The sequence below is a fragment of the Mobula hypostoma genome, chromosome 2 (assembly GCF_963921235.1).
Source record: "Mobula hypostoma chromosome 2, sMobHyp1.1, whole genome shotgun sequence".
NCBI classification, from domain to species: Eukaryota; Metazoa; Chordata; class Chondrichthyes; order Myliobatiformes; family Myliobatidae; genus Mobula; species Mobula hypostoma.
The window spans coordinates 20746855-20762855 of record NC_086098.1 but is presented as its reverse complement, the minus strand read 5'-3'; the positions used below and the strand labels follow the sequence as shown (position 1 = coordinate 20762855).

At 39.6% G+C, this 16001-nt stretch overlaps 1 protein-coding gene across 1 annotated transcript; it reads right to left on the bottom strand.

The window, feature by feature from the left end:
- Positions 1-3397: 3397 nt before the first annotated feature.
- gja1b (gap junction protein alpha 1b) lies at positions 3398-14101 on the bottom strand. The gene is made up of 2 exons (XM_063033981.1): positions 13903-14101; positions 3398-5702 (listed from the first exon to the last, which is right to left on the bottom strand). The coding sequence occupies exon 2, from the start codon at positions 5684-5686 to the stop codon at positions 4538-4540; it is 1149 nt and encodes a 382-aa protein (XP_062890051.1). The 5' UTR covers positions 5687-5702; positions 13903-14101; the 3' UTR covers positions 3398-4537.
- Between the last annotated feature and the right edge of the window lie 1900 nt (positions 14102-16001).

Sequence of the window (16001 nt, the reverse complement as noted above, 5' to 3'; positions counted from 1 at the left end):
CCATCTTTTAGGCATTTAGCAAGTTCCCTCTCTTGCGATTCAACATCAAACTGATTTTTCCAATTCCCTTTGCATATTGAAGATCCCCAATACAATTGTGTCATTACTTTATTACGTTTCTTTTCCAGCTCCCTCTGCAATCTCAATCCACATCTTGGCTATTATTTGGGGGCCTATATATGATTCCCTGACGAAGGGTCTCGGCCTGAAACGTCGACTGCGCCTCTTCCTATAGATGCTGCTTGGCCTGCTGCGTTCACCAGCAACTTTGATGTATGTTGCTTGAATTTCCAGCATCTGCAGAATTCCTGTTGTTTACGTTATGATTCCCATAATGGTTTTTTTTTCACCCTTGGAGTTTCTTAACTCCATCCACAAAGATTCAACATTCTCTGACTCTACGTCACCTCTTTCTAAAGATATAATTCCATCTCTTACCAACAGAGTCACACCACCCACCTATGCCTTCCTGCCTAACCTTTTGACACAAAGTATATCCTTTGATGTTAAGCTCCCAACTATAGCCTTCTTTCAGCTATGGCTCAGTGATGCCCATAACGTCATACCAACCAATCTCTAATTGTGCCACGAGTTCTTCCACCTTGTTCTGAATGCTATGTGCATTTAAACACAGTACCTTCAGTCCTGCATTCTTCACCCTTTTAAATGTTGCCTCTGTGGTACAAATTAACTCTGCTCTGTCTGCATTTGTAGCCAATCATTGGCTTGTTCTTCCTTACATTCATGTTACACCCATCATCCACTTATAAACCTGCTGGCTCACCCTCAGCTCTATCATACTGGCTTCCATCCCCCCTGTCATATTAGTTTAAATCATTCCCAACAGCTCTAGTAAACCTGCCTGCAAGAATATTGGTCCACCTCTGATTCAAGTGCAACCCATCTCTTTTGTACAGGTCACACCTGGCCCAGAAGAAGTCTTATTTATCCAGAAGCCTGAATGCCAGCCCCCTGCTCCAATTCTTCAGCCACATATTTATCTGCCACCTCATTCCATTCCTATCCTCACTGTCACGTGGCACAGGCAGCAACCCTGAGATTACTACTCTTGAAGTCCTGTTTTTCAGCTTCTTTCCCAACTCCCTGTATTCATTTTTCAGGACCTCCTCCCTTTTTCTACCCATGTCGTTGGTACCAATACATACCATGACTTCTGGCTGCTTACCCTCCCCTTCCAGCTATGGATGTGTGCAGATCCATCACAGACCCTGGCATCTGAGAGGCAAAATACCATCTGTGTTTCCTTTTTGCGTCCACAGAATCTCCTATCTGTCCCCTGCCTATAGAGTCCCCTATTTATGCTGCCATTCTCATCTGTTCCTTACCCTTCTGAGCCACAGGGCCAGACTCAATGCCAGAGGCATGGCAGCAGTTTGCTTCCCCCAGGTATCTCTTCCCCTCCAACAGTACTCAAAATGGAGTACTTATTGTTGAGGGGTACAGCCACAGGGGTGCTCCCCTCTATCTGACTACTTGTCACACTTTTCACTTTAATATTATTGAAGATTATTTGTATTTAGGGTTGTCCAGAAGTCAGGAGTCAGTAACCTGCGGACAGACTATAATTAAAGCATGTTCCTTTGCTTGGCAACTTGTTACACACTTCTGTATTTTTGCATTTTAAAAAATTGCGCTTGAATAAATGAAGCAAGTGTGCCTTTAATAATCAAATAAAAATTTTTAGGGAGACTATGTCTTTGCCTTAATATTTAAATGTATAGGCATCCGTTAGTCTCATGAGACCATGGATTTGCGCCTTGGAAGGTTTCCAGAGCGCAGGCCTGGGCAAGGTTGTATGGAAGACCGGCAGTTGCCCATGCTGCAAGTCTCCCCTCTACATGCCACCGATGTTGTCCAAGGGAAGGGCATTAGGACCCATACAGCTTGGCACCGGTGTCGTCACAGAGCAATGTGTGGTTAAGCGCCTTGCTCAAGGACACACACGCTACCTCGGCCAAGGCTTGAACTAGCGACCTTCAAATCACTAGACCGACGCCTTAACCATTTGGCCACACGCCAACACAATAGTTAAATACTTAAAAACAAAATTATTCTTTTTTCTTACAACACCATTTAATCAAAATGCCACATTAATTTTGAAGAACAGCACTTTTTCTATTTTGTCATTTTTTTGTGTTTAATTTCCTCTTTATAATACCTGGAATAATCGCAAATGAATGTTTGCACCTACAGACATCCTTCCATAGAGCCACAAGGCAAAAAATGAGCTCCTGGGAGCTATATTGTTTTTAAACCAGAATTTATCCTAAGCAGCAGCAGCTGAAAAGAGCATGTAAAATGTTAATAAACCAGATCACAGATTCGATGGGCTGAGTGGCCTAATTCTGTTCCTATGTCTCATGTCTTATCACATGGAGGTGAAAATAGTTTGAATCCAGCAATATCATGCATACAGAAACAAAAAGGTTCCAAAAACTTCTGGCATCCTTAAGAATTAAACATGAAGAACACTCTCGAAAAAAATTGACAAAGTTCTGTTAAGGAAAATGTCACTTTATTGCTTAAGTTATCGGGTTTTAATAAACAAGAGATTGTTCACATGTGGTAACAATAATTATATTTATCTCAGTACAAGTGGGTTTGTTGACAGTGATTTAACATGGAATGTAAATGAGAAATTAAAAACAACATAAGCGTTTTATAATAGATATGGCTAAAGGGAACATCACTGCTTCAAGTAATTTTCTTTGTGGATAAATCTTGGCTTTAAATCCCTCCCCAAAAGTGTTTACAAATCTCACCATGATCTCCCTCATAGAGATGCACCAGACAATGGAAATAGATATTAGACAACAACTGATCACAGAACAGACTTCTCAGTTATTTATGGAATGGTCACAAAATTTGGGAACATTCTTACAATCACCATTGAACATAAATTCAACTGAAAATTGATCCATCTGTGGATAGGTTTTTATTTAAAGTAATCTGGATATGTTATTAAATGAGACACGATTGTTTTTGCAAAATAAATTAGTTCCATGCATACTACTTGACAACTTGTAACATCTTTCTGTGTCATTGTGCATTCTAAGCAAGTATAAAACTTCAGTGCAAACGCCAATATAGCTAAAGTAATAAACGAAACTTGGATGTATGAAGGCCAAGTCAAACCACTGAATCGGTAGTTTTAGAACTGCTTACGTGATATTATAGTATGTGATATTCAAAAGATCCAAATAAAAATGTATTGGTGAATGTGGATATTTGTGATTCTATAGTGGCGAATACCTTTATTACTTATTGACTAAATATTAGTCCAGCACTAAGCACATTGACTATAAGTTTCTCCTACTACTGATAACATCACCTCAAAAGTACTCAAACAGTACAGTTAATGCTATCACCCCAATGATTAAATAGTTTTAAAATTTCATTCACACAAAGGATCAAGTTGCTATTGCTTAACATAAAACTCACAATCATTCTTATCGTTCTCAAACAAGCCATGGTCCATTCCATGGATAACTCATATTACACAATTAAAACAACAAAATTAGCCCTACCATATTTGCACAGATACTTAAAGAAACAAACACCAATTAGGCCCCTTGGGAATATATCACCATAGACTTTTTCTGAAACACCCAATCCCAACTTTTTTTTCCATTTTTGCTGTCCACTCATTCTGCCTGAAGTAAGATTGGATGAATAAAAAGTTAATAGTTTGACTATTAGATTATAAATCTGTGCCAATATACATTTTAATATGTGTAATACTAATTGTACAAACATCTTGTGTCTTTTAAAGTTCTCCCAATTAGTTTAAAGATCAATTATATGAAATTATTCTTTATTCAATGAAAGTCTTTATTTAATGAACAATGTCAGTCATGAACATAGTACTGCTAAATCAATTTGACACAAACTTGCGATAAAAAATACCAAATATTCATTAGTCAAGAAATATGAAATTATACAATGGATAAATAATTTCAAGTGCAGAGCAAGGAATCTGATACATATGAACAAATCATCAATTTCTGTAAACTCTGCAATGTAATTTTTTTTATTCCAAATTATTTTGATACTGAGAATGGAATTTAGAGTCTTACTGGTGCTGCAAAGGAATTACTTCAACCAGAATGGAGAAAAACATCATTGTGCAGGGTCGTATCTTGGAATATTATTACTGGGCTTAAATCACTGATGCAAAGTCAAATTCTTTAATAAAGGAATACTTTGGCGATATGCAAGAGTATGGCAAGAAATTGCATAACATCGGTTAAGTTTCTTCATTTTAAGAATTTCTTTAACATTTTCAGCGGGGCTTTTGTTAAATGATTTTACAGGAGTGAATGTCCTCAAATGCATGATTTCTGTTGTGCTTTAGTGTGGTCCTACTTAAAAAGGTAATACCACTGAACTGTTAGTTGATATTGTGTACACCTCAAAACTACTAGGTACCAACATCTGGAAGCATATCCAGAACCAAAAAAAAGTGTATCTACTCAAGACTGTAGAAATGAGGCAGTGTCTGAAATAATAGGCTGGGTTAGACCTCGAGGTCATCTGGTCGAGGCCTACTGCTCCCTCTACTGCTGGTTCTACTGGGAGGCCTCTGTTCCGTGAGCCCCACTGGTTGCAACTCCGTCACAGATGATAGCTTTTGCATGGCTGGATGTTCACCTTGGTAGTCAAATGCCTGTGCATGGCAGTTGGAAATGGTGCTACCAGCCTGGCCAATCCGGTTCTGCTCTGTGCTATAATTTGCCCAGTTCTGTTCATTTGCTTGCTTGTTGTAGTTTCTGCAGGAGGACATGTTCCTGTCCCCGGTAGCAAGCTTGTATCCAGGAGGGGACATGGGAGCAGATGGCGGGGAGCACCCATTGTAGTAGGCATACTTTGATGAGGCAGAGTCTTTGAGAGGATTCAAGCCCATTTTTTGAGTGCCCTGAAATAAGTGACTATTCTGCTTGACACGATCAGCTAAATTTTTGAAGACGATGTAGAAGAGCTCTGCTATATTCAGCATTGCTGAGATAACAGATACCACCAACATAAATATGATAAAAATCGTCTTCTCTGTAGGTCGTGACAGGAAGCAGTCTACTTTGTGTGGGCATGGGTACCTCTCACAGGTGTAAATAGCATCCAGCATGAATTTGAAACCATAAATGCACCACTGAATTAATATAAAAGTGATTTCAAAAATGACTTTAAAGATTATACTGACAGCATAAGTGTGCAAGAGAGATCCTTTAATTTTAATTTTGCCCTGTTCCTCCACGCCATACTTAATTTTCTTTAGTTCTAATTGCTTCAAGGGCAGGCCAACATCTTCACCTTCTTCTTGGAGTGCCTTTAATTGTTTTTCCTTCTTAGTTATTTTTTTCTCTTTATGAGAGATGAGGAACACATGGGCCAAATAGACCAAAGTGGGCGTTGATACAAAAATAATCTGGAGGACCCAGAGTCGAATGTGGGATATAGGAAAGGATTTGTCATAGCAAACGTTGTCGCAACCTGGTTGCAATGTGTTGCATTTGAACGCAGATTGCTCATCACTCCAGGCAGATTCCACCGCGGTGCCCAGCACCAGGAGGCGGAAGATGAAGAGTACCGTGAGCCATATTTTACCTCCTGGAGTCAAATGCGACTGTGCTTTATCCAATAGTTTTCCAAGTGCACTCCAGTCACCCATCTTGCTTTAGATTTGTCTATGAAAATAAGAGAAAATTCGTGTCAGCAGATTTAAATTTGCCAGAAGTTTTAGTTCATTTTAAAGTATAGCTTAATTTAAATTGATATGCTTCCTTTAATTATGAAGGATATCCACTGCCAGATCTTCAATAGTGCTATGGTCTAAAAAAGATGTCTAGAATCAATCTAGAATTATTGAGCTATGCAGATCAATAATATTTCATCTACACAGCTGATCTAATACACTATAGCATTAAAATACACTCAATATATTTAAAGTTATATAGACTAATTCTTTAAAATCAAATAAACTAATGTTTTAAAGTGCAAGATAAACCAAAGCTGTTGACTAAATGCTTGATAAAAGACATGCTTAAAACACACATAGAAGGAGAAAATAGTGGATATCAGGAAAAGATGACAATAAGACCACAAGAAATAGGAGCAGAATTAGGCCATTTGGCCCATTGAGTCTGCTCCGCTATTTCATCATCACTGATCCATTTTCCCTCTCAGCCTCAATTTCCTACATTCTCCCCTTATCTCTTCATACCCAGACTAATCAAGAATCTATCAACTTCTGCCTAAATATACCCAGTAACTTCACCTCCACAGCTGCCTGTGGCAATAAATTCCACTAGGAAGGCCACTAAAGGTAGAGCACTTAAATCAAGGGATGATGAAGAGGCCAGAAATGGAACATTGCAAACACTTAAGTGAATTTTACAGTTAGAAGAGATTACAAAGAAGGAGAGGGCAAGGCCATGGAAGAAGCTGAAAGCAAAGAATGATCATTATTATGTACTGTGTTGTATGACATGGGCATCATGGTCTCCATAAACATGATTCTTCTTGGCAAATCTTTCTACAGAAGTGGTTTGCCATTGCCTTCTTCTGGGCAGTGTTTTTACAAGATTGGTGACCCCAGCCATTATCAATACTCTTCAGAGACTGTCTGACTGGCATCAGTGGTCACATAACCAGGACTTGTAATATTCACCGGCTGCTCATACGACCATCCACCACCTACTCCCATGGCTTCATGCGGCCCTGATCGGCAATGGAGTGGGGTGCAAACCAGGTACTACACCTTGCTCAATGATGACCTGTAGGCTATCAGAGGGAAGGCGTGAAGGAGCACCTTACACCTCCGTTAGTAGCGATGTATCTCCACCCTGCCACCCAGAAGCAAAGGGTAGAATGTTAAAGTGGAGATCTTGGTTAACCAAGATGCAATGTACAGTAATAAGCACTGAAGTAACTGGAAAACAAGATTTAGGTCAAGGAACATGATGTCTGTGAGGACTATGATGTCAATCTAAACTCAACGCATCTATCTCTACAAGATTCACATCCCTCTAACACACTCATAATGCTGGAGAAAATCAGCAGGTCAGGCAGCATCTATGGAGAGAAATAGAATCAATGTTTCAAGCCGAGACCCTTCATCAGAACTAATGAGGGATCATGACATTCCTCTATTCCCTTCCCGGTTATTTGCCTGTCTAAATCAGGGATTCCCATCCTGGGGTTCAGGGACCCCTTGGGATATTGATAGGGACTCATGGGATAAAAAAAAGTTTGGGAACCCCTGGTCTAAATGTTTCAGAAGAATCACTATTGTATTTATTTCTAATAATTGTGCTGGCAGCATGTTCCAGGCACATAGGCTTCAGTGCAAAAAAAAAACTTCCCTTGTAGGTCCCTTTAGACTTTCCCCCGTTCACCTGAAAGCTATAACCTTTAATATTTGGCATGTCGACTCTTGGAAAAGAACTCTAACCATCCATCTTATCTTTGCCAATCATACATTTTTTTTTACACTAATTGGTCACCCATCAGCCTCCAGAGAAAATAATCCAAATTTGTCCAACCTTGCATTATAGCTAAAGCATTCCCAATCTAGGAAACATCCTCTTCTGCACTGTCTCCAAAGCCTCCACATCCTTCCTGTAATGTGACGACCAGAACTTCAAATAATTCTCCAAATGCGGCCCACGTATAATATAGCTGCAACATGACTTGCCAACGGAATGCCCCAGGTGTTGACGGGCATGCCATCTGCCTTCTTTGCCAACCTATCCACTTGTGCTGCTGTTAACCCACATGACGAGCACTTCACTTGTCTCCATTTGGCCTCATGCTATGAGACTTCATGGCATTATGAGTCAATTCTGAGCACTCCCAGGACCTTTCCTGATCCCTGTGCCCCAGCTCTGACGGGCCTGCCCTTTTTGTGGAAAGATGAAGGATTATTGGGGACATTCTATGAGCATAACTATGTCAGATTATTCAATAGCTGGCATGATGGACAGCTCCTCCAAAGTTGGTGGCTCCTTAGATAGTAGTGGGAACAACTTTAGTGGGAGCATTTGTCTTTGTTGAACCCTATGCTCAAGTCACTCTGGGTGCTCCATCCTATCTGAGGGTAATGGTTTGAGGGTAATTCAGCTGAATGGCTTGCAAGGGCATGTCAGAGGACAGTTAAATGGTTATTACTTTGAACTTTAACAGATAATTTTGTAATAGGCACTTTTCCACCTGCTAAAATGGGAAGAAAAGATCTCGTGCTGTGATTTCCCTTACTGGTTGATTATAAAAGCTTATTAGCATTTAAACCAGCACATCAATCACCAGAGCCGTGGCATTCGTTTGAAAACAATCAGGCTTTCATGCATGGGCCACGCTTTGAATATAAACAACTTCACGGAATAAGTAGTAAGTATAGATAAATGATATATATTGATTTCTTAATAAAAAAAGAAAAGAAGCTGTTCTAAAGGTATTTGGGGCTGATTTCCATTTGGCGGAGCAGCAGCTGGTAGAGCCATTGCCTTACTGCACCGGAGACCTCGGGTATTGCCTGTAGAGAAATTAAAGATTCTCCCTCGTTTCATCCTGGTGCTCTGATTTCCTCACACATCTCAACCTCATGCAAACTGGTAGTTTAATTGTCCACTGTAAATTTATTCATTTTATCTAGCGATACAGTGCAGTACAGGCCCTTCCAACCCAACAAGCCGCACCACCCAGTGACCCACTCATTTAACCCTGGGCTAATCACAGAGTTCCTCAAGGTTGGCAATAGCTGGGGGAGGTTGTCGGGATAAGCTCCCACTATCTGTAAGTGGTGTGCATCTCAAATAGCCTTCGACAACCAAATCCAGCTCCTGGTCTTCACGTGTGGCTTAGCTACTGACTGCAGCTGAACTATTTCTATTGACAGGAGAAGAGCCAAAGTCACATTTCTGGTGCCTCAAAACTAGTTGCTTCCGGCGTATGGGGTTTGTCAGCCATGGTTGGCAGCTTATCTAGGAGGAAAACTCTGATCCCATAACTCCGGTGCCTTGCAGCCGTGCTCACTTATGAGAAAGGTTCTGAAAGTAAACCTCAAGGAGAAATCCAGAGCTGAAGTCCCTAAGGCAGTCCTATGTTGAGCTCAACACTGACTCTCAGCTTCTGTGATGCCTCTGGTGCCAAACTGTATTGGTCTCCGTAACTTCTTTTTATTCATCAGCTGCGTGGAGAGGGGGAGCCTACTGCACGAACAACAACTCACTCTCCGTATCATACTGCCCTGCCTCGTGTAGCAGTTTATGCATCATATAGACAGCTAGGACGCAATATCCATGGTCAACCCTGAACAATGGAGAGCCCCATGATCACAGGACAACTTACCTACCAGCCAGTACGTCTTCAGACTGTGGGAGGAAACCAGAGCACCTGGAGGAAACCCACACAGTCACAGGGAGAACGTAGAAACTTTCCTACTGAGGATGCCCAAATTGAATTCCGAATTGCAAATCCCGAAACCCCAAGATGTGATCGCATTGCACCATCCACTGTACTACTGTGGCACCCTAATATGTAGATGAGTGGCCTAATCTGGGGTGTGGTGGGGTGAGGAGGGAGGAAACAGGAATTCATGAGACTCCGAGAAGAATAAAACAATGGGATTTATGAGGAAAGAGCATAAATGAGTGGTTGGCACAGACTCAAGGCTCCAATGGGTCTGTTTCCATGTAGTATGACTTTACAAGTCTACAGTAGCATCAGACTGGTGTCAGGGTAGGCAGAGCATTTGAAATTATTCACTTGCTTTATTTACAGCAGATAAGAATATCATAATTATGAAGTATTTGTTTTAAAGAAAACAAGTAGCTTATATTGCATTAGCAGTCAAAAGGTTAGATACTTTCCCAAGAAGCTGGGCAAAGTCATGAAGTCTTTCCTTATCAACTCATGGAATTCATGAACCATCTATCAACCCTTCCATCTCTTAGTGACTAGATTACTGGATATTTTAGCTCTCTGTATGAGGGAGGAATGTCTGATCACCACAGGGAGGGATAGAAATAGAAATGAGATTCAGCTGAATATGCTTCTCTCCCCTCAATGGTTGAATGACTGACTGCTATTCACCTTCATGAGAAGAACATTTGGGTGAGGTATATAAATGAGAAAGTGCATGAGAACAACAACTCCAGAAAAGAGGCATAAAGATTTCAGGAAAAATTAAATAAACATAAAAATAATTTAAGTTCACAAATAAAATTATAATGTTTTACTGGTCTAAGTGAAGCATGAATGGCAATTTTATTTATATCGTTTCTTTTACAATGACTGCAAATGATGATCCACAACTTCCAACCTCAAATGCCTAGTTACCATCTATGTTACAGTCATAAATGTTAGATATGCAGACAAATTGCAGTAATCCATCCTCAGACTTTGATTTTAAAAAACTGGTAGCAAACGGAACATTGATAATACTGAGAAATTCTGCAATGGAACAAGTTACTATTGCTTAAAATATTTTAGATAACCCAGCTTTATCATGGTAAATGTACCAGCTTTGACTCACTGAGAATATTTTTGGGATTGATTCACATGTTGTGGATTGAGGGTGCATATAAGTTCATAAATTAGGATTGCTTTATTCTGGAGCTGCTACTGGTATACCATACATAAACAGTGTGCTTCCTGTTGAATCTGACTATTTAATTATTAGATTAGACTGTTGCATTCAGATAGTCAGTTTTTCATTGGTAGCATAAAAAGCAAATCTGCTAGACCTTTTGATAGTGTGAAATCAAGACTAAGTGTCATGTTTGAAGGTATGGACAACAGCATCAGTAGTGGGAGCCCTGCCTCATTCTACTTTCCAGCTGACGGTTTTGAAACAGTACCAATTTCATCACTTGCCATCAGGGCAACCAAGATCAGCTATCTCAACTCAAAACCATGATTTGTCATTTATCAAATGAACCAGCAGAATGGCAATTGTCTACTTATTAAGTTATATAGGAAATGAAATAAAATTGACTGGTTGGCATGAAAATGGTACAATAAGCAATACTGATGCAAGACCCGGTAGGGTAATGGTTATCACAATGCTTTACAGTACAGGTGACCAGGGTTCAATTCTCACTTTTGTACATTCTCTTCATGACCGTGTGGGTTTCCTCCGGGTGCTCCAGTTTCCTCCCACAGTCCAAAGATATGTCAGTTGGTAAGTTGATTGGTCATTGTAAATTGCCTTGTGATTAGACCAGCATTAAATTCAGGAATTGCTGGGTGGTGTGGCTCAAAGCACTAATAGGGTGTACTCCACACTGTATCCCAAAGGGAAAAATAAAATAAAGGCCATAAGTCATAGGGCCAGAATTAGGCCTTTCAGCCCATCAGGTCAACTATCCCGTTCCATCATGGCTGATTTATTATCCCCGTCAACCCCATTCTTCTGCCTTCTCCCATAACCTTTGACACACTTACTGATCAAGACCTTATCAACCTCCACTTTAAATATACTTAATAACTTGACCTGCATAGCCATCTGTGGCAAAGAATTCCACAAACTCATCATTGTCTGGCTAAAGAAATTCCTCCTTATCTCTGTTCTAAAGGGATGTCCTTCTATTCTGAGGCTGCGCACTTTGATTCTAGACTCTCCATGTTCCTATACTTTATGATAGACAATGTATGCTGAAATTAAACCAGGACTCAAACTTTTAGTAATAGACTAAAACAACTGTACTGCTCCAAAGAGTGCTATACAGAGTCATTATTACCCTCGGCCATTAGGCTCTATAATGAGTCAACCTGTAGAATGTTAAACTGTTCAAGGTAACTTATTCTTTCTTTCCACTTCTCTTCTAATTTATATCTGTGCACTTGTAATGCTATTGTGACGCTGTAATTTCCTTTGGGATCAATAAAGTACCTATCTATGTTTAACTACAGATATTGTTTCCAAGACGGTTATGTAGACTAATGTAAATGAAGACGTGTACTTGAAACAAACAGATTCAGATTTCAGAAGCTGCAACAGTCACATTGGTTCCTAAAAGAATGAGTTCAACAGGCAAACACAAGTTAAAGAAACATTAATAATCACATCTTATGATGTAAAGGAGAAAACAGTATGGTCAGAAAGGGCTGTTGAAGATTTTCTTTTCTGGAAGAAATGCCAAGTTATTTATGATTCATGTACAGTAACCGTGAAGTGCCAAACTGACCAAGTCTTTTGGCTGAGGTCAAAAATGTAGAAAGATCATTGTAGAAAGTGTGTCACCATTATAAAGTTGTCTGTCATGATGGTCAGCACGTCCATCATATAAATACCATGTTCTTAATCAAAGGAATTGCAAAATACACTTAGTATACTTTCACTACTTCTAACAACTGACCATGAAAACTTTTACTAATGTAACCTTGAAGAAAGACATTTAAAGATTTTATCTTCCCTCTTTTTTTTGACATCCAAGCATCTCTTCCTAAATTTGTCAAAGCTTTAAAGCATAATAGAAAAGCACAGGTCTAATGTGAAACGGCTGTCAAGCGACTGAAAGATTTGGATCCTGAGTGCATTAATACTCTAATACTGATATGATGATCTCTCTGCACAAAACAATTCTTGAAAGAGAATGACAAGATCTCTTATAAAGAGGGCTCAAGCTCTATTGATTAAATAAGAACAATTTTATGTTAATTATTTACATACTTTGGTGAGTTTATTTTAAAATTGTAAGTGGGTGCTTGCTCCTAAAGCAGAGGTTAGCCAAATATTGCTCCAAATGTACTCAGTAATCGTCACATCCAAGAATTGGTTCCATTATCCAATGATCAAAGGCTTTCATTCTACACAACAGCAATGTAAAATACACGAAGTAATCTTATTCAATAAATGGTGTTTTAAACTATGAATTCATAGAACATCCCAATGACATCATATTTTTTAAAGCAAAATGCTGTTCTACAATCAACACCTGAAACTGGGTGAAGTCTCTCTCTTCGCCGACAACCCCTGTATTGGAATTTGAAGGCAAGTCAACGAGGTCTATCATTATTATCAAGATTGTTCACGTTAACTCTCCCATGGCCTACCTGACAACATGTTCTATATTTTTTTATATTATAGTTTCGTCATCTAATATGAAGTTAATAAAATAAGAAACTGAATTGGACCAATATGAACTCTGGCTATTTTGTCTATCCGTGGCTATTTTGTCTATCCTCGTGAACATCATACTTCTTAAACACGCGCATATCAATTCTATGAAAATAAAATTTCCAGTTTTGAATCTGTGGCTTTGCTGAAATACAAAGCAGCTGTTCGTTGGGAGCCAGAGAACACGCGCCTCATATCAGTACAACGGAAACGTGGGACATTTCTCATCGATCTTTACTTTTCGAAGGTATCGGGAGAAGGGAACGTGGCTATAGGTTACGATAAGGCCAGTAGCTGTACGTTTCAAACTAAATACCTCCCGCATATATAAAGTTAGGTAAGATGCCTCTTTAAAGTTTGCATATTGACTTCACGAAATGAAGTTAAAAGTATCTGCTTCAGTTCGTGCACATGCTTAATAAAATTAAAGTATTATTTAATGAACGAAGACATCCATCGTATTTATCAAATGTAGATATTCTCAGATATTTGTATTTGAGATTGTAAATCTTGATTAAGTTCTGTAAAGTTTGAGGGAAGACTCGCTGTCTGAACTGAGATGCGTTCACCCGTTAGATGTCGGAAGATCCTATACAGTAAGCTGTACTTTCACCTTCAATATTCATTTAGCAGCTGATTGGTAAATCAGTTTTTGTTATATTTTGAAAGGCACAGTATCACTTTAAATCGAACAGTGTGTGTATGCTACAGCGGTGAAATTAAACTCCAGCAGCTCGCTTTTTTAAAAAAATACTTTCACAACTTACCACCAAAGTCTCGGGAGAAGTTCTGTGCGATGACTCAGGCGGATTAATTTAAACAGAACAAAAATAGTCAGATAGTTGACTGTTGGTCTACTTCTAGGTGAAGAAGGATCTTTTCTCCAGCACGAACAATGAGTGCTGGGCGATTTAAAGCCCTTTTAGCTCAAAAGAAAGTTTTGAGTCATCTGACAATGACGTCACGGGTTTCGACAATTACTTGAAACTTTCAAGATTCGTCGGCCGATTGTCACTTGGACTCACGGCTCGTCCCGGAATTGGCCGTGGTAACCACTGCTGTGTGCGCCGCCTGTGTCAAATACAACCTTCATTCTTTATGCAGTATTATTGCCGGTGTGGCCAATAAGGTCTGCAGTGCAAGCCGTTAGAAGTTCTGTTTTGCAAAACTAAACGTTAATATTATATTAAACTCAATTCATATTTAAAGTGACATACACAAAATGTTGGAGGAACTCAGCTGCACACACAAAATGCTGGAGGAACTCAGCAGGCCAGGCAACATCTATGGAAAAGAGTACAGTCGACGTTTCGGGCCGAGACCCTTCGGCAGGTGCGACTGTAGGCTTTGCCATAGATGCTGCCTGACCTGCCAAGTTGCTCCCGCATTTTGTGTGTATTACTCAGATTTCCAGCATCTGCAGATTTTTCACGTGCAGATGAGGAACTGAGCTGTTCAGGCAACATCTATGGAGGGGAATAAGCAGTCGACGTTTCGGGGGCAAGCCCCTTCTGGATTAACGTGAAAAACACCAGCGTCTTCTTCTTTCCTTTCTAGTCTTGATGAAGAGTCTCGACCCGAAACCTCGACTGTTTATTCCCTCCCATAGATGCTCCCTGACCTATGAGTTCCTCCAGCATTTTGTATATGTTGTTTTATATATGTTACCCCCTTAATATTATCATTTTAGGGTTCGAAATGTTTTGTGTTCTAATCGAGGAAATTTAAAACTTCTGCAACTGCGCATTAGTTATCTGTTGCTATTCAGAAATCCGCAAAACTATATCCTATGTACTCTGTGAGTTTAACAAGTGTCTTCAAGCATGTTTTGCTTTTTTTTTCAGATTCCCAGGATCCGCGTGGATATATTTACATTTTCCTAATGCTATTGTTATTGTCACTCATTAATTAGTGTGATTCTCCAAGCAAATCGCCGCTGTTTCCTTTACAGCCTCAATCTAAGGAGCACGTAGAAGTTTGTCAACAAATAACACTCAGGAAGGATTAGACAATGAAGAATTAGTTAATTCAGTATGACAATTTTTACTTTAATATTGAAAACTTAAGGTTGCAGTTCAATGTCAAAGCTAAAACTCTTGTGAGTTTATCTCTTGCATTTGGTTCATAGCCTGTTAACATAAATGTAAATGTGATGGACATTTTGTTTGTTGACGTTTTTCTGACATGGACTTTCCCTTGAAAGAACTGTGTGTTAAAACTCGCTGTAATGAGAGCCGGGCCAGAGAGAAGTTGCTCAAAGTAGACTGGGAAGAAAAGTACTTGCTTTCATAATTATGAATGTACCTTTAACATTCAATGTGTTATCCATGTGTATGACATTAAGATACAGATTTATCAGAAATTTTACAAGTACTTCATTGCACTCTGGAAAGTCAGAGTGATTTCAAGTCCCACGGTTTCTTGTTTCAAATCACCGCCGCTTTTAAGGGGTTTATAAAAACCAGCGAAAGCCCGTGCCCTTGAAAGTGCAGCTAAACGAATAGTTCTATTTTGATCCCCCCGTTACAAACGCTCTGAAGTGGTAGAGCAAAACAGGCAAAGTAAAATTTCAAGAACTCTCCGCGATTCAGACATCAAAACACTCAGAGGAGCTGTTTAAAACTTGTGACGTTCATGACCGCGCTTGATTGTACAATGGAGGGGCGAAACCATGGAAAAACATCGTAACCAGCAGCGTTTTGCGTTCACAACACTAACTGCATTTTGAAAGAACGTGTTTGCAAAGTCGCTATAGCGACCAGAACGATACCCCCTCCCTTCCACGTGAGCTGGGCACGAGTCTGTTCCAAAATACATATGGAATGGAATAAATATACGTCAATTCTGAACGAAGATAAGCAAGAAG